The sequence below is a fragment of the Panthera pardus genome, unplaced genomic scaffold, assembly GCF_024362965.1.
Source record: "Panthera pardus isolate Hobbes unplaced genomic scaffold, ASM2436296v1 HiC_scaffold_25, whole genome shotgun sequence".
NCBI lineage: Eukaryota > Metazoa > Chordata > Mammalia > Carnivora > Felidae > Panthera > Panthera pardus.
Window position 1 is genome coordinate 63,956,891 of NW_026526821.1, and position 26,521 is coordinate 63,983,411.

Sequence of the window (26,521 nt, forward strand, 5' to 3'; positions counted from 1 at the left end):
AATTACAAATACGTACACTTGCTTCAACCTGACCACCCAGTGCCACAGGTTTATAAATTGTATAAAAGCATGGAGCGTTAAGATGTTTACTAAAAATTATTAATAGGTTTTCAGGCTTATGTAATTTAACTTCCCTGTGACTATTTTATAAGAAGTATTACCTCCACTAACAAAATAATATGTTTGGCTTGATAGATTAGTCATGTACTCATACGACGCTACAGGTGAACCAGGCACATTGTTGCATGCGGTGGGATGTCATGGAAATGTCGAGAAGGGTGTGGCCGGCGTGTGGGGGAGCATAACCAAAAAACAGTTGTCAGTTGATTCTTCACTAATTTTGGTCTTCTCAGAATAAAGATGTCAGCTGTCCTTTCTTACAAGACAGTTCGTTTAGAAGACTTTCCTGAAATACTTTCTTCCTGAAATAGACAGAACTGTAGGCCGATGTGTCATTTTAGTTAATCAAAACAAGTAGGCAAATTAGTCTCTTTTATTTTTTTAATGAATGTAATTTAACGGTATTTAATTTGCATACAGGAAAGTTCACCCAGAAAAAAAAAAAGTCTCCATATAATGCACTTTTGTAAACCTCCACAAAGCCCTTCATTAGGAGACCTAATTGATTTTTCCTACCCACTCCTGGGGGGGAGAAAGCTATCACAGTACCTGCTTATTCACTCAGAGAAGAAATGGGTGTGCCTGATGTTTCAAGCAGAGATTTGGGTTAAAAAGTCCTGTGGCTCTGTTCTTACGGGGAGATCTTGGCCAATGCTTGTTTGGAGCATTCAGGAAATCTGTTTTTCTATAATAAAAAAAAAAAAAAAAAGGAAATCAGTTTTTCTGAGCAATAGGGGAACATCGCTTGTCTGCTTGGTGTCCTCCCCATGGGCCCAATTTAGTTCAGCTTGCAGCCTTCAGTGGAATTATTTTATTTCTTGCTTATTTAAACCTGCCTTGATCCGAAAGAGGGACTTGGAGGCTTTTTACAGTAACGCATAGGATATACCATATGAAATAAATGAGAAAGTGAGGATTATTGAAATCAGAAAGCCAGGAAAATATGATGAAGCCAGGATGAGAGGTCAGTACAGAAAACACATACCATAAGAGCTCTTGTGGTTGATAGAGTTTGGTCATCCGTTTGGCTCTGGATTGCACAGGGACCAGAGCAAGAAGAGAAACGAGGACAGTTGTAAGATTTATAGCGCCTGGAAGTTGAAGCAAAAACGGTTGATCTCAAGTCTAGCCTTGCCCCGGTGTTGGAATGTGACATGATTTTTCCCACGGGCCCTCATCAAGATGGTGCTGTGTGATGTAATGGACTAGCTCCTCAAAACATCTCTTCGAGAAATATGGCTTTTCTCGTACAAGCCCTTATGTGCCAGCAGATGGCCAAAGGCCGAGGCATGAGTCTGTAAAGCCAGTTCTTCAAGGGCCTTTCCCTGGACTGACTTTCTTCTTTAGTAATTTGTTTTCTCTCAAAGGCTCTCCAAGCTTTTCTGTCTTTCGCCTCTCACTTCCTCCCAAGCCCTTCCCTGCTGCTCGTCCCCATACTCTCTGCTAGCGTTTACGAGATTGGAAATTCTTCAACCTGGAGAGTCTCCGAAAACTGCCTTTGCCCTCCCCACTGACTGAAAGAGGCTTGCCTTGGGGCTTGTAGCTCGTTTAAGCAAGTGGGGCATGGTGCCCACGCAGGAGTCATCTACACCCACCAGCACTCATAGCCCTGGGCCTTGCCAGCATGCTCCCTGAATGTCCATTTCACGGGTGACAAAACTGCAGCCCAGCAAGTCCAGAGAGCTTGCCTATGGCAAGCAGTTCAACATTGGTGGTGAAGAGTGGTAGGAGAGCCAGGGCTAGACCTTTCTTCTCCTACAACTCTTCTCTTTTCACCGTGCTGATTCCATGTACTGTAAGAAGATCGTCGTGTTTGTGGACCTTTTGGTTTTGTTTTGTTTTGAGTCAGTTGACAGTCTCTGCAGAAGCTTTCTTAACTGTGTCCTTCAGACGTGAGAGACATCATCACAAGGAATCAGAAGGCTGGTGTGTTTAAAACTCGGAAAATATCAAGCGGGTAAGATACCCTTCTGCATTAAAACACTCTGGTGTTCTCACTACCAAGGGATGATTATTAAAAATAATAATAGCTAACATTTGCTGAGCATTTACTGTGGGTCAGGCCCTGTTCTAAGCACTTTAAAAGTATCTCATTTAATGTTGAAAAGAACTTGTAATGAGGCAGACGGACATTTTCATTATCTTCAATTAATAAGTGAGGAAAACTGAAGTGTATTGAACCCTGGGTTGGGAATGATTTGAGGGTTGAGAGTGTACAGGATGAGGCTGGGGAGGTCCCTCGTGAGACCTCCTTATGAAGGCTCTGTTACTAGGGGCAGTCTTGCTCCCAGGGACTTTTTCATTGTCCTGACCTGGGGAGAGGATTGCTACTGACATCTGGTAGACAGAGGCCAGGGATGCTGTTAAACCTCCTGCAATGCACAAGACGGGCCCCTTTGAGAAACCTCGCTCCATTCATGATTGTAAAATGGGCTAGGTGTCCTTTCCCTTTCAGATTCTGTTGATTCCTATTCAAACTTAGAGAAATGCCTCCCCTCAACCCAAACAATAGTGCTTTCTGTGATGCTACATTTCCTTTTGCCCTGATGATAGGAACCAGAAGAGTGAGTAATCATCGTTCAGTACTTTTCCCATGAAATGTCTGTATTTGTGCATTTTTCATGCATAGGTCAAACCCCAGACATTAGAAGAACAGTCTGATTTTTAACTAACTATTTAATTTATTTATTACTCTTAACCTGTCACCCTTTGATATTTTGAGTTTTCTCTGTGTTGAAGATGCTTTCCCACCCAAACTGCTCAGTTTGGGGGTGTGGGAGGGAGATGAATGAACAGCAACAACGCTTAAAACCTACAGTGGTCAACACATTGGCATGAGGCCATGGAATAGCAATAATTATTTTTCTCTCCTGTCAGCTGGTGAAGATAATGGAGTGTCCACGTATGTGTTTTGAAATTTCGCAGTAGAATGTCAGAGTGGGCTGGTGGCACAGGGGACAATGTGCTCTGTGTTCCTCATGTAAATAACAAACCCTTTCTGTTTCCCAGAAAGCCTCAGGCAGGTCAGGAGAAAGAGCAATCTGTTACCTGTGTATCCTTCATTCTTAGGACAGCCTTCACACCGCGGTGTAGACCGCCCTACCCTTCTGGGGAGGCCTTCTTTAGGGACGTGATTTGCAACCTGGTCTTTTAGTTATCAATCAAAAGCACATTTTCTATGTTGTCCTCATTTACATTTATTTAATGCTTAAGGTCATTTGTGACCATTTGAGTGTATTTCAGCATATGGAATCAGGGAATAATAGATTTCAGCATCATGCTGTGAAGTGAGATTGTGTTTTTACAAGACATAATGTTGTTTACTGGGTGTTAATAATCACTAATTAATAAACATATCTACATTTCTAAAATGTGCCATTTTGAGGAATAAAAATGTCAAGTGTTTAACTTACAGAGTGCAACAGAATTTGCTGTCATCTTTTCATAAAATAATTGTTACAGAAAGAAGCAAAATGTCGTTGTTCAACACAGGACGTATCCAAAATGGCCTTTGTTTCTATTTACCTGTTATTCAAAATGCGATCTCTAAATATGTTGTTCTGATATGTACCTGGACATATAGTCTACATGACAATAGTCTTATAGGAACCTCCCAAGGTGAGAGATTTGGGTTTTTTGTCTTTATCTTCTATTCATTGTGGTCAGTTTTTTCTCTTCTGACCACTGCAGACATTGTGTCCAAAGTCTACTAAAAACACTTTGCCAGATAACCAGCGGATGAGTCAGACCTTGAAATGCCTTGATCTCATATTAAGAAGCTACTTGACCACTTAACCTTCCAGAAGCTAAGAGGAAACTGCCAACCAGTGATGTAGTAATCAGCATTTCCCTTCTCTCCACTGCTTTCCCACCCATAACCAGTACAATATGATGAGCACATTAGTTCCATGCGAGAAGAAATAAAAGGAAACTGTTCACAAAAGAGCTAAGATATAGTTCAATGTTCTTTTTTATTGCCTCAATGCCTATGCAGAATTTCTCCTCCAAATTGGAGGTGTGGGATAACAGTAGCGACAGATAACTAAGAAGTATTTACCATAGCTACAAAGCCCACCCGTGAGCCCAATATTTCTGCTATTGAAAAGCACTTCAAAGCTTGACATGAAGTTTGGAACAGCCGAGAGTTTCCTGTGACTTCATTCGCAAAGGAGATGTAACAGCAGAAAGGTGTATCAGGGTATGAGGACATGGGGCCTAGGAAATGGTGTGTTTTTAGAAAGGAGCGGGAAACTGCCCAGAAATGGCAACGGCACCCCAAGCTCCCCTTCCCGCTGCTCCAACAGCATGCTCAGTGACCATCAGCCTCCTCTTGCCTCTCAGCCAGGGCAGACGCGGGTGCCTGTGGGGCCCCACATTTTGAGGGCTCTCTTCAGGAGAATGAATTTGATGACATCTTACTTTGGCAAATTTTACAGAAGCATTTGACCATAGGAACACATCACTGGGGCGCCTCATGTGCTTGGAAGGAGCCTGTGCAAGTAAGGGACCCAGATACTTAAGCTCCACTAGCTTCACAACGAACCCACCCCTGCTCTCCTAAACATCACCACCCTTGCCTAGAATAACGCCCTTCCTTTAATAACAAACTTTCTCACTCCCCCTGTTCCATTCTAATCCCAGTCTAATTGTTGCATAGTGAGACAGACATATCTGTGGAGGCCCGGGAGCTTTAGCCCCGGTGAAGGAAGATCTAGGATGCCCATTGATGAAGCGTTATATCCATTTCATCTCACAGATCTTAATACAGTCATTTGATGGTTCACGTGTTTGTCCATCCATGTAGCCATCCACTCATTTAACTGATAGGTCCAAGGCATTCTGCCTTTGAGAATATAAATATGGAGTTAGCGAGAGTAACTTGTGAACAAAGGAAATTGTGCTGCTAAATATAGCCGGAGAGTGGTGGAAAGAGCAAGGATATTTACGGCTTCTCAATTGTTAGGTTTATCTGAAGCTGTCTTCAAAACCTTGACTGTCTCATAAAAAAGCATTTGGAGCTTTTGACGTCTACATGTTTCTGGGTGTTCTAGAATTAGTGAAGGGCGTCATTCTCTGGTTAATATTAGTTAACAGTTACAGTATTTTAAAAAATCTATTAAATATACCCTGCTGTGATATTAAAAGTAAGTTTCTGCCTAAGAAAAGAGTTTATCTTTGTGTGAAAATTGCTGGCGAATTTAGGCCTGTGACTTGTATTATTCTTTGATAAACCATTAATTTTAGTAAACTATGGAACTTATTATAACATTTAAGACTTCTTTATAACCCAAATTTCACCTTTATGTGGGCCCCCAGGACTGGCTATTGGCCCCATTGCCCTACTGCTTTTTAAGATTTATGCCTTTTCTGAGGCTCATTTCCTTTTAAAGGTTAAATCAAGGGTGTGAAAAATGATTCTAAAAGTGTAAATGTCCACCAAGTGGGATCCAGTTGCTGATTTTTCTAGGCCTTCTGCAGCCTGCCCTCACTTCCTTCACTCTCTTCATTCAGTCTAGCTCCCTCTGCTTCCCCAGCATATGCCTTCTCCCTTGGCCCTCTCCAGGGGTCTTCTCCCATGGCCACCCAGGCCTCTGCACTCTCTGGACACATTTGGTCTTTCCCGTCACTGGCCTTAACCAGTCCTATTCCCTTCCCCCTCGTCCTTCTAAATTCTTCCTTGTAGGATGGCCTAATTATCATTTATCCTGCCTTAATCTTGTCATCCTTTTAACTTCCATTGGCCTTAGACTGATCCCACAGTTAAAAGTGCCATATTCTCTTATTGCTCAAAGCATGTTGTCTGTGTCTTCTTTCATTCATTTCTTTTTTTTTTTTAATTTATTTAATTTATTTTTTTAATTTACATCTAAGTTAGCATATAGTGCAACAATGATTTCAGGAGTAGATTCCTTAATGCCTCTTACCCATTTAGCCCATCCCCCCTCCCACAACCCCTCCAGTAACCCTGTTTGTTCTCCATATTTAAGAATCTCTTATGTTTTGTCCCCCCTCCCTGTTTTTATATTAATTTTGCTTCCCTTCCCTTGTGTTCATCTGTTTTGTATCTTGAAGTCCTCATATGAGTAAAGTCACATGATATTTGTCTTTCTCTGACTAATTTCACTTACCATAATACCCTCTAGTTCCATCCATGTAGTTGCAAATGGCAAGATTTCATTCTTTTTGATTGCTGAGTAATACTCCATTGTATATATATACCACATCTTCTTTATCCATTCATCCATCGGTGGACATTTGGGCTCTTTCCATACTTTGGCTATTGTTGATAGTGCTGCTATAAACATTGGGGTGCATGTGCCCCTTCAGAACAGCATACCTGTATCCCTTGGATAATTATCTAGTAGTGCAATTGCTGGGTTATAGGGTAATGGTATTTTTAATTTTTTGAGGAACCTCCATACTGTTTTCCAGAGCGGCTGCACCAGTTTGCATTCCCACCAGCAGTGCAAAAGAAATCCTCTTTCTCTGCATCCTTGCCAACATCTGTTGTTGCCTGAGTTGTTAATGTTAGCCATTCTGACAGGTGTGAGGTGGTATCTCATTGTGGTTTTGATTTGTATTTCCCTGATGATGAGTGATGTTGAGCATTTTTTCATGTGTCGGTTGGCCATCTGGATGTCTTCAGAGAAGTGTCTATTCATGTCTTTTGCCCATTTCTCCACTGGATTATTTGTTTTTTGGGTGTTGAGTTTGACACGTTCTTTATAGATTTTGGATGCTAACCCTTTATCTGATATGTCATTTGCAAATATCTTCTCCCATTCCTTTGGTTGCCTTTTAGTTTTGCTGAGGTTCGTTCATTTCTTGACAAATATTTCTGTCACTTTCTGCACACCAAGTACTATTCTAGGTGCCAGAGATGTAGTGATGAACAAGACTGAGAAAGCCCATGCCTTCTTGGACTTCACACTCTAGCAGGGGAGACGGATAATTTTCTTGAAGGCAAAGGTTCTGCTTAATATGTTTTTCTATTCCCTGAAGCAATTAGTACGCTTTATCCCTGCCATAGAAAAAGGTTTTTAAGATTTGTAGTTGGAGCACATTTTGAAAGACATGAATCCATAAGGCTTATGGAACCAAATAATTTTTAGTAGGAGGAAAGTCAAGCTCTGGAGACTCAGACATCAGTTTATACATCAGATAGCTGACTTTCATTTCAGGATAGGCTTCTTCTCAGGAATGCCTATGCCGTGTCTATAGACAAACTGACATTGTAAGTAGGCATTTATCGGTCCTTTGTCAGGTTGAAGAGGAAGGTTAGAAGAAGGTAACTGAGATAAGGAGGCTGAAGGCTGTCTTTGGGAAATTTTCTGATAACTATACCTGTTAGTGAGTTTTGCTAGAATTATGTAACAGAATCTTGAGAACTGCTGACAATTCTAGAGATGCCACAGTCCTGTTTCCTTCCATTGCTATCTTGGATGTGGGGGAAGGAAATTGCTACATGTACTTTCTATTACGAACATTTTTTATTTGCCTGACAAATTTAAAGAAGGATCCATGCCCCCTACTCTTCAGTGTTTTGCCCTGAAGAAACCAGCTCCCACAGGCATGTTATCCAGTTTTTGATTATTTTGATAGAGTTCTCCTTTTTGTATTAAAATGAGCCAGATTTTAACAGTTGGGGACATTGTATTTTTTTAAGGCATCCTCTTAAACTGCAGTAAATTAAAAATTAAGGTCTCTTATTCTAAAATAACATTATATTAACTCTTTGGACATGCAGTTTCCTACTCCTCACCAAGATCAAAATCTCACTATCCAAATTTGGCCAAGTTCAATATTGATAGCCAGGTGTGCATGTCAGACTACTACATCCTCTGCAAAAATGCCTTCTAGTTTTAAGAGAAAAATCACTCCTTTATAGAAATGTGTATCACCGAAGTTACATATCAAATAAAAACGTCTTCATTTTCTTTCTTTTTTATTTTTTAGAAAAAAAATTTTTTTTAACATTTTTATTTATTTTTGAGAGTCAGGGTGTGAGTGGGGGAGGAGGAGAGAGAGAGAGAGGGAGACACAGAATCGGAAGCAGGTTCCAGGCTCTGAACTGTCAACACAGAGCCTGATGCGGGGCTGGAACCCACCAGCTGCGAGATCATGACCTGAGCCAAAGTCAGATGCTTAACTGACTGAGCCACCCAGGCACCTCTCTCTCTCTCTCTCTCTCTCTCTTTTTTTTTTATAGAGAGAGGGAGAGAGCATGTGTAAGTGGGGGAGTGGGCAGAGGGAGAGAGAAAGAATCTTAAGCAGGCTCCATGCTCAGCACGGAGCCCCACCCGGGGCTCAATCCCACAACCCCGAGATCATGACCTGAGCCGAAATCAGGAGTCAGAAGCTCAACCGACTGAGCCACCCAGGTGCCCCAAACGTCTTCGTTTTCAAAGGATTTCTTCACTTTAAAACGGACAAGGGGCAATCTTAAAATATTTTTTTAGAGAATGGCCACATCATAATCCATTGCTAAAAACTAATTGTTTTTTAACTTTAATAATAGTCTGTTTTCAGTATTTTGCCATTACAAACAGTGCTGCAGTGAACACATCTGTACGTAGACTGTATATTTGCAAGTATATCTACACAACAGACTTTCAGAAGTGAACTTTGTCTATTCATATGGCTCTACCAAAGGGTAAATTACTACCTGTTAGTAATATATTTTCCTATCTGTTAAGACTAGTCCCTTGTCATTATGCTTTCTTTTTAGAATTTTCTAAAATTATGTTGGTATTTTTATTACACTGGCATTTTCATTGTGATTGAAAGAAATATAATTTACTAAGCCTTGACGTCTTTATGACTGAGTCTTCCTATTCAAGAACAGGGCGTTTTCTTTTTATTCAAGTTTTTCCAGATGTTTCACTGGCACTTAAAATCTTTCTTCATGTCTCTTGTTAAGTTTATTTTTGGAAATTAGTTTTGTTTCTCTTATAAATGAGCTCTTTTCTTTCATATATTTTCTAACTGGTTGTTATTTGTATGTTTATAAAGGAAGCTACAGGGTTTTGTATAGTAAATGTTTAGTCATCTCTATGAGTTATTGTTTCTGAAGTTTGTCAGTTTATTTTCTTGAATTTTCCAAATAAACAATCACATCATCTGCAAACGATGACGATTTTGACTTCTTTCCAATTCTCATACCTCTTCTTTTGTATCCCTTGTATACTTTTATTGGATAAAAATTTCCAAGATGATATTAAATGATAGGCATTTTTGAATATGACTTTGTTGGGACTCCTCTAATATTTCACCATTAGCTATGCATTAGCTTTTGAGTGGAAATACATATGATATTTTTTATCTTGTTAAGGAAATTGTTATTGGTTCCTAGTTTTTAAGAGATTTTATTATAAATAAATTTGGAACTTCAGCAGGTGCCTTTTTTGCATGAACGGAGCTGAGCAAATTGTTTTTTTAATTTCACCTGTAATTATGACAAGTCCTATTAACCAGTTTCCTAATATTAAAGCATCTCTGCATTTCTAGTCACTTGGTCATGGAGTCTTAATTTGTCCTTTAACATGCTGCTGTATTCTAACGTGATATCTGGAATTATTTTTATAACAAGTTTGTTGAGATACAATTCACATGCCATACAATTCACCCACTTAAAGTGTACAACTCAATGGTTTTTAGTATATTCACAGAGCTGTGCAACCATCATGATCAATTTGAGAACATTTTTGTGTTATAAAATATAAAAAGTGATACAAATGTTCTAAATTCTAAATAATAAAGTGACCCATTAGCAGTCACTCCCCATTGCCCCCCCACACTTTCTCCGTCCTAGCACTAGGGGGCCACTAATCTTTCTGTCTCTATGGATTTGCTTATTCTAGACATTTCACATAAATGGAATCATACAACGTGTGGTCCTTCATGTCTGGTTTCTTTAACCTAACATAATGTTTTGGCGTTCATCCATGTTTTAGCACATATCAGGATGTCATTCATTTTTATGGCTGAATAATACTCCACTCTATGGATAGACCACATTTACTTTATTTTATTTTAATTCCAACGTGGTTAACATACAATATTGTATTAGTTTCAGGTGTATCGATTCAACAATTCCATACATTACTCAGTGCTCATAAAGATAAGTGTGGTCTTAATCCCCTTCATCTATTCTACCCGTCCCCCAATCCACCTACCCCCTGGTAACCATCAGTTTGTTCTCTGTAGTTAAGAGTCTGTTTTTTGGTTTGTCTCACTTTTTTCCTCTGTTTTGTTTCTCAAATTCCACATGTGAATGAAATCATATAGCATCTATCTTTCTCTGTCTGGCTTATTGCGCTTAGCGTTATACTCTCTATATCCATCCATGTTGTTGCAAATGGCAAGATTTCATTCTGTTCGTAGCTGAATAATATTCAATCGTATATATATATACTACATTTTCCTTATTCATTCATCTACTGATGGACACTTAGACTGCTTCCATAATTTGACTATTATGAATAATGCTGCAATAAATATAGGGGTGTGTATATCCCTTAAATTAGTGTTTTCATATTTTTTTAACAATTTTTTAAATGTTTATTCATTTTTGAGACAGAGACAGAGCGTGAACAGGGGATGGGCAGAGAGAGAGGGAGACACAGAATCTGAAACATGCTCCAGGCTCTGAGCTGTCAGCACAGAGCCCGACGCGGGGTTCAAACCCACGAACCGTGAGATCATGACCTGAGCCAAAGTCAGACGCCTAACTGACTGAGCCACCCAGGTGCCCCAGTGTTTTCATATTCTTTGGACAAATACCCAGGAGTGCAATTACTGGATCATAGGGTAGTTCTGTTTGAAATTTTTGAGGAACCTCCATACTTTCTTCCACAGTGGCTGCACCAGTTTGCATTCCCACCAATAGTGCATGAGGGTTCCTTTTTCTTCACATCCTTGCTAACACTTGTTGTTTCTTGGTTTTGTTTTGAGCCATTCTGACAGGTGAGAGGTGATATATCATTGTGGATTCAGTTTGCATTTCCCTGATGATGAGTGATGTTGAGCATCTTTTCATGTGTCTGTTGGCCATTTGTAGGCCTTTTTTGGAGACATGTCTATTCATGTCGTCTGCCCATTTTTTAATTGGATTATTTGAGGTTTTTTTTGGTGTTGAGTTGTATAAATTTGTTATACATATTGGATACTGACCCTTTATTGGATATGTCATTTGCAATTATCTCCTTCCATTCAGTAGGTTATCTTTTAGTTTTGTGGGTTGTTTCTCAATGTCAGAGAAGTTACTGCCTGTGCTCTCTTCCAGGATTTTTATGGTTTCAGATCTCACATTTAGGTCTTTAATCCATTTTGAGTTTACTTTTATGTATGATATAAGAAAGTGGCCCAGTTTCTTTCTGTTGCATGTAGCTGTTCAGTTTTCCCAGCACCATTTGTTGAAGAGACTTTTTTCCCATTGCATATTCTTACCTCCTTTGTCAAAGACTAATTGACCATATAATTGTGGGTTTATTTCTGGGCTTTCTTTTCTGTTCTATTGATCTATATGTCTGTTTTTGTGATGGTACTATACTATTTTGATTACTACAGCTTTGTAATATAGCTTGAAGTGTAGAATTGTGATACTCCCAGGTCTGTTTTTCTTTTTCAAGATTGCTTTGGCTATTCAGGGTCTTTGTGGTCCCATACAAATTTCAGGATTGTTTGTTCCAGTTCTGTGAAAAATGCTGCTGGTATTTAGATAGGGATTGCATTAAGTGTGTAGTTTGCTTTGGGTAGTATGGACATTTTAACAATATTGGTTCTTCCAATCCATGAGCATGGAAATGTCTTTCCATTTATTTGTGTCGTCTTCAATTTCTTTCATCAGTGTTTTATAGTTTTCAAAATATAGGTCTTTCACCTCCTTGGTTAAGTTCATTCCTAGGTATTTTATTATTTTTGGTGCAATTGTAAATGGGATTGTTTTCTTAGTTTTTCTTTGTACTACTTCATTATTAGTGTACAGAAATGCCACAAACTTCTGTACATTGATTTTGTATCCTACAAACTTATTGAATTCATTCATTAGTTCTAATAGTTTTTTGGTGGATGGATAGACTACAATTTTATTTATCCATTCACCATAGACATTTGGGTGGTTGCCCTTTTTGGGGTATTATGAATAGTGCTGCTATGAACATTTGTGTACAAGTTCTTGTGACAAATTTCATTTCCCTTGGGTGTATATAATCATATACTAACTCTATGTTTAACCTTTTGAGGAACTGCCAGACTGTTTTCTAAGTTGGCTGGACCATTTTATATTCCCACCAGCAGTGTATTTGTTATCTGGGCTTTTTGCACTGATATTCATCAGTAGAAATGGTCCACAATTTTATTGCACAATCTTTATTAGATTTTAATATCACTGGTATGATGGCTTCTTAAAAGAATTTGGAAGCTTTTCTTATCTTTTGAACCACCTAATCTGGGTCACCCTAAGTTGCTACCATAATGCTAGATCAAAGCAATTTTTACCCCATTATTTTGGAAGCTATGACTTGAAGTTGGCAACAAATAGTGAAATTCTTATATTAAAATTGCATTATGCTTGAAAGTTCATAAGTTTGAAAAAGAAAAAAGAAATGAAAACATGAAAAAACAATAATCAATTTGTGATTTCACATCTAATGGCACATAATTGTAATTTGATATGAAATAAGAGCTAATTCTAATTTTTTATCATCACTTTGTTTTGCTCTTATGTAAGTTAATCAGCTGTCATAATTATGGAATCAGAGATACTTGAAATGGGAAATATAATTAGTAAAATAATTAGTACCTTTCATTCCAAGATTTCAAAACCCTTTACCAGTCCTCCTTAACCAGTGTGGAATATACTGGTCAACAACTTAGGAAGTCCAAATGTTAAGGAAATCTGTCTTCCTTTTGGACTCTGAAGTAAGTTTATTTCAGCTGAATTACAGACAAAAACACAGATCCAGAGAGTGGGGTCAGTTTTAAAGTCAGTCCAGAAATATACAACAAGCTAAAGCCATAGCTCTCAAACTTTAGTATCAGAATCATCTGTAGAACTTGTTGTGACACAGAGATTGTTGGGCCTTATCCCCTGAGAGACTGAGGTGGGGGCCTAAGAGCTTGCGTTTTGAGCAGGGTTCCCAGGTAACCCTGCTGCTGCTGGTCTGGAGACCTCACTTGAGAACCACTGAACTTGCGGTCTCTCTGAGCGTTTCTCGTTAAATTCTATAGTGTTTCATTGCTTTAAAGTTGTCCCAATTTTCATTCATTAAAACCAGCTCCATCCACTTTACTCCCATGTTTATTTTATAGATCTCATGTATTTACAAAGAAAGTACAAGATCTGACATCCTGGCAACTCTTAATTGTCTGTAATTAATCAATCTTGTAGATCCTCTAAAGTAAAATTTTCATCGAGACCTCATTTTACTTCCCTTTTCCCTTTCTCCAAGCCTTCTTTCTTAGTCTGGAAATGTGAATTAGTTCACTTCAGGATAAAAATCAAAAAGTTGGTCAGGTCATCTGTTTCAAGGAATTTATATAAATGAAATCCTGTTTTGGTTAATCTGTGATGTTGCTTCCTTCCCTTAGTGATCCAGGGGGGAGTGGGGTTTTGTTGTTGTTGTTGTTTTCTTTTGTTTTAATTGAAGTATAGTTGACACACAAAGTTATGTTAGTTTCAGATGTACAGCGTAGTGATTCCACAAGTCTCTACATTATGCTATACTCACCGCGAGTGTAGCTACCCTCTGTCACCACACACTATTACAACACCATTGACTATATTCCCTATGCTGTACCTTTTATCCCATGATTTGTTCATTCCACAGCTGGAAGCCTGTATCCCACCTCCTTCACCCATTTTGCCCATCCCTTCACCTTTTTCCATTCTGGCAACCATGTTTGTTCTCCGCATTTATGGGTCTATTTCTGCTTTTTGTCTGTTTATTCATTTGCTTTGTCATTTAGATTCTACATGTAAGTGAAATCGTATGGTCTTTGTCTGCCTTATTTCACTTAGCATAATACCCTATGGATCCATCCATGTTATCCCAAATGGCAAGACACCATTCTTTTTTTATGGCTGAGTAATATTCCATTGCACACATATATACCACATCTTCTTTATCCATTTTTCTATTGAGGAACACTTGGGTTGCTTCCATATCTTGGCCATTGTAAATAATGCTGCAATAAACATAAGAGTACAGATATCTTTTCAAATTAGTGTTTTTGTTTCCTTTGAGTAAATACCCAGTAGTGGAATTATTGGATCATAGGATATTTCTATTGTTAATTTTCTGAGGAACCTTCCTACTGTTTTCCAAATTGGCTGCATCAATTTCCATTCCCACCAACAGTGCACGTGGGTTTCTCTTTCTCTACATTCTTGCCAGCACTTGTTATTTCTTGTCTTTTTGATTCTAGCATTCTGACAGGTGTGAGGTGATATCTCATTGTGGCTTTGATTTGCATTTCCCTGATGATTAGTGATGTCGAGCATCTTTTCATGTGTCCGGTGGACATCTGTATGTCTTCTTGGGACAGGTCCTCTGCCCATTTTTCAATGGGATCATCATTATTATTGTGGTGATGGTGATGATGATGTTGTGTTGAGTTATATAAGTTCTGTATATAGTGTGGAGTGCTCTTAATTCTGTTTTTAGGGCCACTATTACTTCTCTGGAATGGCACCCTTTTTAAAATCACTCTTTTGAAAATAAAGACATTTGACACGTGGAACTAAAAGTCTAGACCTTTGGCTAAAGAGTATTCTAAATGCATATCTATACTGGTAAAGATCTTCTGGAACAGGTTTCTCAAAATGATGCATGACCCATTTTCATAGGAATTACCTTGTGGTGCTTATTTTAAAAACAAAAGTTCCTTACTGAACTGGACTCCCCAGGGTTGTGGTTCATGAATCTCACATTTTAACAATCTCCCACGGTGACTGTAATGTATTTGGATCACAGATCACACTTTGATCAACTTGTTTTATCCCTACAATGCTGTTCAGTTTAGCATACCAACTGAAAGCATAAAGGCGAATCTATTGGATATCCCGCTATTTGTCCTTAGGAGAGGTGTTTTGTTTTGTTTTTTGTTTTGTTTTGTTTTGTTTTGTTTTGTTTTTACCTTCCATGCTTTATTCCTCATGTTGGACTCTGGATTCCTATGGTGGCATCTTCGTGACGATGTAAATGGCAGTGGGAGGGGGAAAGTTGTACAGAGAAGGGAGAGTTCTGATTAGTTTCTTGTCTGCATCACAGCCTTTCGTTACTGGGATCCAACAAGAAGCACGCATCAGAGGTGGAAGAGTCCTTTGAGATAATCCACCAGCTGTTCTCAACCAGAGGTGGACTGTGTGCCCACCTCTGCACCTGTTTGTAATTATGTGGGGTATTTCTGTTTGGTTGTCACAATGCCTAAGGGTTGTTACTAGAACCGGAGGGAACAGAGAGAGTAAACATCCTACAGTACCAGGGACTACAGTTCAGCGTTGTCCTGTCCCAAATGCCAATACTACCCCAGTTGAGAAACACTCATCCTATACTAGTTGAGAAAAATGGAGATCCAGAAATTAACCTTGGATCACTTTTATAGAATTGCTTATTTTCTGGACTTTTTTTTTTTTTTTTTGAATTGCTATATCTGTCTTACATATACTCTTCTTTAATTAAGTTTGTTAGTGAATAACATTTTTACCTAAAATATTTCACTAAATTAGCTGCTATATTCTAGTTCAACTTGTGTCATTCAGTTCAAGGTAATAAAATGTAATTTAGAGTCTGCTCCATGTAAAAGCACTATGGTGAGCCCTTTAGGGGTTACCATGAGTAACCCCTAAATATGAGTAAGGTGAGGTTTCAAGATATCCACATGAGACATAAGATACTTGCCCAACTACCAAAACACAAGACTGAGTCTGCTCTAGTTGGGTTACTCGTGTTTTATAAGTATAAAAAGAACATCAGCCAATCCAAGGAAGAGGGATCTGACAAAGGGTCATGAAGGAGGTGGCCCTTGAAAGGCAAGAGAAGAAAAGCAGTTGAAGAGTGCATTCTAGATATGATAAGCAGGGAGGAAATCATCAAAGGCATAGAGGTAGAAAAGATGTGTCCAGGCAAATTTAGTTCTTTGGTGTGATGAATGGTGGCAGGGTAGAGGCCGATGACCAGTTAGAAAGTCATTGCATTGAGGTGAAGGTTGAAGGTGAATGATAGAGCACATAAAGGGACTTCTGAGGGATCAGGCAAAGTTCCATTTCTTGATCTGGGTGGTGGTCCCGAGTTTTTTAGCCTCATAACTAATTAAGATGCATATTTGCTTCACATAGTTTTCTGTTTCACTGTTTTAGGGTTGGTTTTTGTTGTTGTTTGGTTCTTGTTTTGTGTTGTTTTTTGTTTTTGTTTTTGTTTTTGTTTTGCTTGTTTCAAAGCCATCTCAGTGGTTCCAGAGAAAGGGAAAGAAGTAATCAGGCCTGATTAAGAGTGCAACCTGGTAAGCAAATATGGAGGCCATTCCAGAGAATTGACTATATGTGGGCACTAAAGAAAATAGGTGGAGTGAGAGAGCAGTTTGGGACATGATACATTCATGTGGTCATAGAACATAAATGTGTGTTCAATATGTGACAATAACTAGCAAGCGGTTAAGTAGGAGAGTTCAAATCTCAGGAAATGTGCCAGAAGATTTGGAGATCGACGTGAAGAGATAAGAGCAGAACTATGGAAACTGGAAGGTAAAAGAAGATGGCCAATGACAGAATCTTGGAAAATGGCTGTTTTGGAGGCAGAGTAATAGGAGTCAGTCAGGGACACAGAGAAGGAGCTGGAGATCGGAAGGCTGATGCAGGGTGGTGTGGCGTAAAACCGCTCCTTAACGGGAGCAGGGTCAGGTCTGGCAAATTGCAGAGCAGTGCTGGTGTCTGCTGGGGGAGAGGTCATATTGCAAGGGCAGGTGAATCAAAGGGAGTAGACTCCTCCTGCCAAACTGTTGATGGCAAAGGGAAAGAGACAAGTAGTATGTATGTCAAGGAGAAGCAGAGTTGAGGACAGCCAAGGAAGAAGAAATAAGTAATATATGAAGTGAGGCGGGGCCGGGGGGTGGATTTGATGGAGCAAGGATGGAAAGCGGTGCTTCTCAAAGCATGGTCCCCAGACCAGCAGCATCAGCACCACGTGGAAATTTGTTAGAAATGTGGATTTGCTGCCACCACCCCAGACCTACTGAATCGGAAACTCTGCGACTGAAGCCCAGCAATCTGTATTTTAACAAACTTTCTGAGCATTCTGATGCATGCTCAAGTTTGAAAAACACCGAGCTAGAGGAAAGAGGGAGTGGCTTAACCCTGCGCGTAGGTGGAAAGGACGGACTTTGAAAGGAAAGACTACTTCCTTTTAGATAAGAGGCAAAGAGAAAAGATGAAGAAGAGGGGAAAGATATCAGAGAGCCCCAGGCTTGAGATAAGGTCATCTTCGAGAACAAAGACCTGGGATGTTGGGGAGCTAAAAACAGAGATGTGTACATCCAGCCTCCAAACCCTTGCCTCCTATACACTTTGTCTAAGATGTAATTCCTCTTTCCGTTTCCTGTCCAAACCTGACTTTAACATCACATTCCACCTTCTACCTTCTTTAGCCTACTTTCCCCAACATGGCCCTCTGTAATTCTTTTGTTTCATTTCCAGATAAGACTATCTGTTTCCTTTGACTGTTCTAATTTTGTTACTTAGAAACAGGTCCTCCTTGTCCTACGGTTCACAGCCTCCAGACAAGTGCTGAATAACCCTGCGGATGGACTGGCGCACAAGTTAGGAAATCAACAGATTGGTGTCCCTCCTCATTCTCGGTTTCTGTTCTAGATTTAGATTCCTTCTTCCAAGTGTCTAAGGCACCATTAGAGAAGCTTCTAGCATATGGCATTTTGAAACTCTATTAAAAGATCGGGAGAAATGGAGGGCCAAGTGATAGGGAATGGTTTGAAAGAAGAGAAATGATTCCCCAGTGTAGGTTAATACTATAAATGACTTGAATGGACCCTCCATAAGGGGGAGCTAAGCGCAGACAGTCTTTGAGAAGTAAGATGTAAGAAACCGTGGAAGGGTTCCTGGAGTCTGTTGCAAGGAAGAATGGGTGTAATATCCATGTGAAGAAAACCACTGCCTTCCCCACTGCTGGTAGGACAGCTTGTGTTTTGTTTTGTTTTGTTTTGTTTAATAAGTCTAAGTTCATTACATTTGGCAAACATCATCAAGAATTGTATCAGCATGGGGCGCCTGGGTGGCTCAGTCGGTTAAGCGTCCGACTTCAGCTAAGGTCATGATCTCACGGTTCGTGAGTTCGAGCCCCGCATTGGGCTCTGGACTGACAGCTTGGAGCCTGGAGCCTGCTTCAGATTCCGTGTCTCCCTCTCTCTCTGCCCCTCCCCCGCTCATGCTCTGTCTTTCTCCTTCAAAAATAAATAAAAACATTAAAAATTTTTTTTTAAAGAATTATATCAGTACACTATTGCAAACACATAAGGGACAACAGTTTTAACAGCAGAATTAAAAACTGTGACTCGCTCCTCAACAAAGAATCTACAAATATAACGGTAAACAAATATTAACTGTGCGAATGTGAGAAAAGAAATACCTTAAATCTGTAGAAGGAAGGTTATCTGTGAACACCAGAATGAAATACAAATGAGATTAAGCATGTTTGACATTAGGTTTTATTATAAACTTAAAGCAGACTTTCTGTTTGAGAAATTTTTTTTCTTTTTTTCTTTTTTTAGTGTGAGTTTTAAATCACAAGGTAGGAGTCCTATCAGAAATTGACTTGGCTTTGCATTTCAGGTTGAAACTCCAAAGTCAAAGCCAGAATGAAAAAAAAAAAAAAGTCTAAGTTAGTGCAAGAATAAGGGAAGGGAAACTGATATTGAGCACCGATAATGCATCTTTCATATATTCTAGCTCATTCGATTCTTTATTGCTGTGCAAGGCAACTAACGTCTGTTACAGATGAGGGCCATGATACTCTGCGTCTCTCAGCCCCACTGGCCTGTGAGTGGCAGAGCTGGTATTTGAACTCAGAACTTCCTAGCTACAAGCCCAGCATTCTTTCTGTTATGCTGTACCTGTTAAACTTACTGGGTTTGATATGCCTATAGGTATTCAGATTTTTCTAAAGCATGGGGAGTTCTGTAATGATGATTGGCTTTATATTTCTATCTGTAAAATTGTACTCTGCTTCGTAATGAATTTCAAACAAATAAGATTTTGACATTGTGGTCAAATAAAATGGTGACAACATAAATTTTTCTTCAGTGTCGGTGTAATTCTAGGTAACACATTGGCATGATTTGGGGATTTGGAAGAACCATCTTTTACTTGTCTTTGCATCTGAATGTTATGCCTTAGATTGTGTAAAGTCCATATAGGTCCAGGGGCTAGGAGTATTTATGTATACACCCTGCTGTCTCAAAAAGCATTTCCCTTTTAGCTTTTCCTTAACAGTTGTATTGAGGTAAATTGGCATCCAGTAAACTGTATGTACAATTTTGTAAGTTTTGAAATTTGTGTATACCCTTGAAGCCATCACCACAATCCAAATACTGAAAATATCTCTCACCCCCAAAAAGTTTTCTCTTGCCCTTTAATAATCCCTCCTTTTTGCTTCTTGAAGGTTCCTCCCTCCCCAGAAAACCACTGCTTTGTTTTCCCTCCCCTTATGTGAGTTTATATTTTCTAGAGATTTAAATAAATGGAATCATTCAGTACGTGCTTTTTTTTTTTTTTAGAAAGTCAGTGTTCTTTCAGTCAGTAAGAATATTTTGAGATTCATCTGTGTTGTTGCATGGATCAATAGTTCTTTCCTTTTTATTCTTGAGTAGCGTGCCCTTGTGTGGATACACCACAATTTATTCCTGTTTTCACTCATCGATGAACTTTTCGGCTGTTGCCACTTTGGGGCTGTTATGAATGAAACTGTTAGGAATATTTATGTACACATACGGATATGTGGATATATTCTTTATATGGATATGTGCCTTCACTTCTCTAGTGTAAACCACTTACGAGTGGAACAGCTAAATCATATAGAGACACATATGTAATGTTTTAAGGAACCCAACAAACTTTTCCAAACTGGTTCTACTATTTTATATTCCCATCAGTGCTGTCAGAGAGTTCTGTTTTGTCCACAGCCTCTTCAACACTCGATATGGTCAGTCTTTTAAATTACAGCCTTTCTAGGGCACCTGGGTGGCTCAGTCAGTTCAGCGTCCTACTTTGGCTCAGGTCATGATCTCGTGGTTCGCGAGTTCGAGTCCTGTGTTGGGTTCTGTGCTGACAGCTCAGAGCCTGGAACCTGCTTCGGATTCTGTGTCTCCCTTTCTCTCTGCCCCTCGCCTGCTAACAACTCTCTCTCTCTCTCTCTCTCTCTCTCTCTCTCTCTCTCTCTCTTTCTCAAAAATAAATAAACATTAAAAATATTTTTTAAATTATAGCCTTTCTAATAGGTGTATAGTACTATCCCATTAGGGTTTTAATTTGAATTTCCCTAATTACTAATGATGTTGGGTATCTTTCTATGTGCTTATTTGCCACTTACATATCTTTGGAAAAGCATCTGCTCAAATGCTTTACCTACTTTTTTTTTGGGGGGGGGGTGCTTGTTTTCTTATTAACATACTCTGAGAGTTCATTATATATTTTTTATATGTTTATATGTAAGCTTACATGATATAACCTTTATCAGATATATGATTTGCAGATATTTCCACCCAGCCTGTGGCTTCTCTTTCCATTCACCTCATAGCATCTTTCAAACTACAGAAGTTTTCATTTTAATGAAGTCTAATTTACCAATTTGTTCTTTTATGGATCATGTATCTTGTGTCATATTTAAGAAATCTTTGCTCAATCCAAAGTTACAAAGATTTTCTCCTGTACTTTCATCTACAAGTTTTATAGTGTTAGGTTTTACATTTAATTTTATGACCCATTTGGAGTTAATTTTTTAATATGGTACAAGATATGTGTTGGAGATATATATATATATATATATATTTTTTTTTTTTTTTTTTGATGTGGATATCCAAATGCTAAAACACTATTTGTTGAAAATACTCTCCTTTATCCACTGAATTACCTCCATTTATTTAGGTCTTATTTAATTTCTCTCATCTTTTGTCAGAATTATCTCCAAGTATTTCATATTTTTATTCTAATGGTATGGATTGTTTAATGTTATTGTGAATGGTATGGAATTGGAAATTACAATTTCCAATTATGTGTTGCTTGTATAAAGAAATGCAACCGATTTTTGTATATTGGTCTTATATTCCATAAGCTTCCTAAACTCACTTGTTAGTTCTGCTTGGTATTTTTTGTATATTCTATTGAATATTCTACATAGACGATAGGGTTGCCTGCTAATAAAGACAGTTTTACTTGTTCCTTCCCAGTCTTGATGACCTTTTTTTTTCTTGCCTTATTAGATTGTCTAGAACCTCCAGTGCAATGGTCAATAGTGAGAGGAAGCATCCTTTCCTTGTTCTGATGTTTAAGGAAAAAAAATCTAGTCTTTCACCATTAAATATGATACTGGCTGTAGGTTTTCCCAGATGACTTTTTTCAGGTTGAGGAAGTTCCCTTCTGTTCTTAGGTTGCTGAGAATTTTTATCAGGCATAGATATTAGATTTTGTCAGTCAATGCATTTTCTGTATTTATTGAGATATGTTTTTTTTTCCTTTTCTAGTTCATTAATATGGTGATTTATTATATTGATCAATTTTTAAACATTAAAGCAACCTTCTTGTATCCCTAGGACAAACCTCACTTGATCATGACATCTATATCTATATATTGATATGTATTTATATACCTGTAGAGAATATATATATTTATTAATATATTTTATGAATACTTGTTATATTCTTATTATCCTCTTACTATCTGTAGAATCTGTAGTGATGCCACTTCACTCGTTCATGATGTTGGTGATTTATGTCTTCTCCCTGTTTTTCTAGTCAGTCTGACTAGAAGTTTATCAATTTTATTGCTCTTCTCAAAGAACCAGTGTTTGGTTTCACTGGTTTTCTATGTTGAAATTTTCTATTTTGAAATCTATTCCTATTTTGATTTTTCTATTATGTTTTTGTTTTCTATTTCATTTATTTTTGTTCTAATCTTTACTTCCTTTCTTCTGGTTATGTTGAGTTTAACTTCTTGTGTGTGAGGGGGTGCTTTTTTGTTTGTTTCTTTTGTTTGGAATGGAGTCTATTGACTTGAGACCTTTCTTTTCTGATATAGGCATTTTAGTGCTATTAATTCCCTCCATGTACTGCTTTGATATCATCCCACAAATTTTATATGTTGTATTTTCATTTTCATTCAATTAAAAATATTTTTCAGTTTCTGTTTTGATTTCTTCTTTGGATGCTAGGTTATTTACAAGCATATTATTTATTTTCTAAATATTGGAGATTATTTATAGAGAATATTGATTTTTATTTTAATTCCATGATGGGCAGGGAACATATTTTTATATGACTGGAAATCTTTTAACTTTGTTGAAAGTTAGAATAAGATCCAGAATGGGTAGGGATGCCTGGGTGGCTCAGTTGCTTGAGCATCTGACTTGGGCTGGGGTCATGATCTCACAGTTTGTGAGTTTGAGCCCCATTTTGGGCTCTCTGTTGTCAGCACAGAGCCACATCAGATTTTCTGTCCCCTTCTCTCTGTGCTTCTCCCGTGTTCATGCTCGCTATCTCTTTCTCTCTTTCGAAAATAAATATTAAAAAAAATATTTAAGAACCAGAATGGATATATTTTGGCAAATGCTCCATATCTATTTGAAAAAAAAAAAGTTTATTCTGCTATTATTGGGTGGAGTGTTCTATAAATATCAATTAAGTCATGTTGCTCAATAGCATTGTTAAAGTCATCTGTAACCTTGGTTATTTTCTGTCTACTTCAATTAATTATTGAAGAAGGAGTATTGAAATCACTCATTATAATTGTGGTTTTGTCTATGTTTTCTTACAGTAATACCCATTTGGGCTTCAAATTAGAAGCTCTGTTATTAAGTTCATATACATTTAGAAGTGTTATGTCTCCTTCTTGAATTGGCCCTTTAACATTATAATGTGATCCGTTTTATACCCAATAATATTCTTTGCTCTGAAATCTACTGTCTGGCATTCACATAGGCAATCTGGAATTCTTCTGACTAGTGTTTCTTGGTATGTCTTTTTACGTTTAACCCACTTGTGCTTCACATTTAAAATACACTTATTGGGGTGCCTGGGTGGCTCAGTTGGTTTAGCATCTGAATCTTGATTTTTGCTCAGGTCATGATCCCAGGATCATGAGATTGAGCCCCACATCGGGCTCTGTGCTGAGTGTGGAGCCTGCTTAAGATTCTCTCTCTCTCTCTCTCTCTCTCTCTCTCTCTCTCTTTCCCCCTGTGCCCCTCCCCTGGCTCATATGCTTTCTCTCTCTCACTAAAAAAAAAAAAAAATAGATTCACTGTAAACCTCATATACTTGCATCTAGCATTTTATTTACTTTTTACTTTTTATTTTTTTGAGAGAGAGAATGCAGTATCTTAATCCAACTTGACACTGTGCCTTTCATTTGGGGGCATTTATACCATTTTCACTGAATACAAGTACTAATGTGGTTAGATTTAAATCTGTCATTTTGCTTTTTGTTTTCCATTTGTTCCATCTTTTTCTTCCTCTTTTCATCTTTTTCTCCTTCCATTCTATTTTATCTCCTTTGTTGACTTATTAGCTATAATTTTGTTTAGCTGTTTTAGTGGTTACTTTAGGTTTTATAATATACATCTTTAGGGGCTCCTGGGTGGCTCAGTCGGTTAAGCGTCCGACTTCAGCTCAGGTCATGATCTCACAGTGTGTGGATTCGAGTTCTGCATTGGGCTCTGTGCTGACAGTTCAGAGCCTGGAACCTGCTTCGGATTCTGTGTGTCTCTCTCTCTCTCTGTCCCTCCCCCACTCATGCTCTGTCTCCCTCTGTCTCTCGAAAATCGAAAATAAATAAATGTTAAAAAAGAATTTTTTTTTAAGATTTACAATATACATGTTTAGCTTATCACAGTCTATCTTCAAGTGATGGACCACTTCATCTACACTATAAAAACCTTATCATAGTATACTTCTATTACTGCCCTCCCAGTATTTATGCTATTGCCTTATATTTTACTGAGGTATATGTTATAAGCTCCACAGTGCTTGTTATTTGTTTAGCTAGTCCATTATATTTCAAAGAGTTAAATAATTTAAAAAATCTTACATATTTGCCCATATTGTTACAATTTTTGGTTCTCATCATTTTTTTCTGTTGATTCATATTTTCGTCTGGTATGATCATTCTTCTGCCTGAATGACTTCCTTTACATTTCTTGTACTATAGGTCTACTGATGATTAATTCTTCGAGGTTTTGTATGTCTGAAAATACCTATTTTACATTTTGGGGGAAAGTATATTTTAACTGGCTATATAATTCTAGCTTGACAGATTTTTTTTTCCCATTCAGTCTTTAAGGATGTCAGTCCACTGTCTTCAGACTTGCCCATTACTCACAAGAAATATGCTGTCATTCTTACCTTTATTTATATATAATGTGTCTTTTTTTCCTTTGGGTGCTTTTCAGATTTTCTCTTTATCACTGCTTTTGGGCAATTTGATTATTTGTGCCTTATAGTTTTCTTCATGTTTCTTGTGCTTGGAGTTGGTGCAATCTCTTGATCTGTGGGTTAATAGTTCTCATTAAATTTGGAAACATTTCAGCCATTATTTCTTCAAATAATTTCCATACATGCTCCTCCCTCGCTTCTGTCCTTTGGAAACTCAAGTTACACATATTTGAGGTCATTTAAATTTGCCCTACAGCTCAATCACTAAACCTCTTTTAATTTATTTCTATTCTTTGTTTCTATCTGTATTTCATTTTGGATAGTTTCTATTGCTTTGTTTTCAAATTCACTTATCTTTTCTTCTGAAATGTCTAATCTGCTATTAATTACATCTGATGTATTTTTTTCCTCTCAGACATTGTAGTTTTCGTCTTTAGAAGTTTGATTTGGGACTTTGAAAATATCTTTCTTGTTTCTATTCATTTCTTTAAATACAATGAATATCATTATAATAACTATTTCAATGCTCTTGTCTGTTAATTTTAACATCTGTGGCAGGTTTAGACTGGTTTCAGTTGTTTGAAACCAGTTGTCTCATCATTGGTTGTATTATTTCAATTCCTTGTATGCCTGGTAATCTTTGATTGTATGCCAGGTATTTTATATTTTATCTTGTTGGAATCGAACGTTTTTGTATTCCAGTAAACGTTTCTGAATTTTGTTCTGGGTCACAGTTAAGTTATTTTGAAATAACTTATGGGTCTTGCTTTTAATATTTATTAGGCAGAACCAGAGTAGCATTTAGTCTAGGACTAAATATTCTCCCCTACCGAGATAAGACCCATCTGAGGACTGTACCCGGTACCCTGTAAACTATGAGGTTGAATTGAAAATAAAGAGTTTAAACAATTTTTTCATGGATTTTTCCTGCAGAGGAGGAATTGGGAAATAGAGTTAAAACTGGAGGGTAAGTAGAGTGAAGATATTTTAGGAGAGAGAACTACTCTCCTAAAATTTTTATTTTATTTTAGAGAGGGAGAGAGAGAGAGCATGTGAGTGAGGGAAAGGGATAGAGGGGAGAGAGAGAGAGAGAGAGAGAGAGAGAATCTCAATCAGACTCTATGCCCAGCATGGAGCCTGACATGAGGCTTAATCCCACGACCCTGGGATCATGACCTGAGCCGAAGTCAAGAGTTGGATGCTCAACTGACTGAGCCACCCAGGCACCCCAGGGTATGGCATCTTTAATTCATCTATGAAAACAGGCAGGAAGGCAGGGTATATGGGAACAGATGTTGTTAGGAGCATAAGTGTGGTGGTGAGAGTATGTGGAAGTTCTCATCTGATACCTGCAATTTTGACAGTAAAGTAGGAAGCAAGGTGATCAGCTGAGAGTGAGGGTGAGAGAGGAAGTGTTAGCATTTTGAAAAGAGAAGGTAGTGCAAAATAGCAACCTGGGAGACTGGGGGAGTAAGTGGACAAGGGAAGTCTAAGTATAACTGTTAGACATCACCAAGAGTCCACTTGGGGTTCATGGTTATGAATCTAAAGCAAAGCCAGTCAGGATGCTTTTGTGCTTTCTCCAATCACACTCAGGTGCACAGGTGCAGTCTCAGAGCAGGCAGAGGGCTGGATTTAACAAACAGGAGGGAGTAAGAAAGGGAAAAGGGAGTAGAAGAATGGTTGAGATTAGAATACCTTCTGGAAGGGGTTAGCTGCGAAAGGGCTGGTCAGAGAGTAGGTCAGGATTGT

At 38.2% G+C, this 26,521-nt stretch overlaps 1 protein-coding gene across 6 annotated transcripts in view; it reads left to right on the forward strand.

Annotated features, from left to right (window-relative positions):
* The window catches only part of CAMKMT (calmodulin-lysine N-methyltransferase), a 404,462-nt gene that overhangs the window by 349,965 nt on the left and 27,976 nt on the right, over positions 1 to 26,521 (forward strand). For 4 of the 6 annotated variants that reach the window (XM_019467368.2, XM_019467540.2, XM_019467453.2 and 1 more), the window contains exon 7: positions 2,011 to 2,077. The exons of the other annotated variants lie outside the window; for them this stretch is intronic. In XM_019467368.2, the coding sequence (XP_019322913.2) occupies positions 2,011 to 2,077 (67 nt within the window). The remainder of the gene's footprint in view (positions 1 to 2,010; positions 2,078 to 26,521) is intronic. 6 annotated transcript variants of the gene reach the window in all.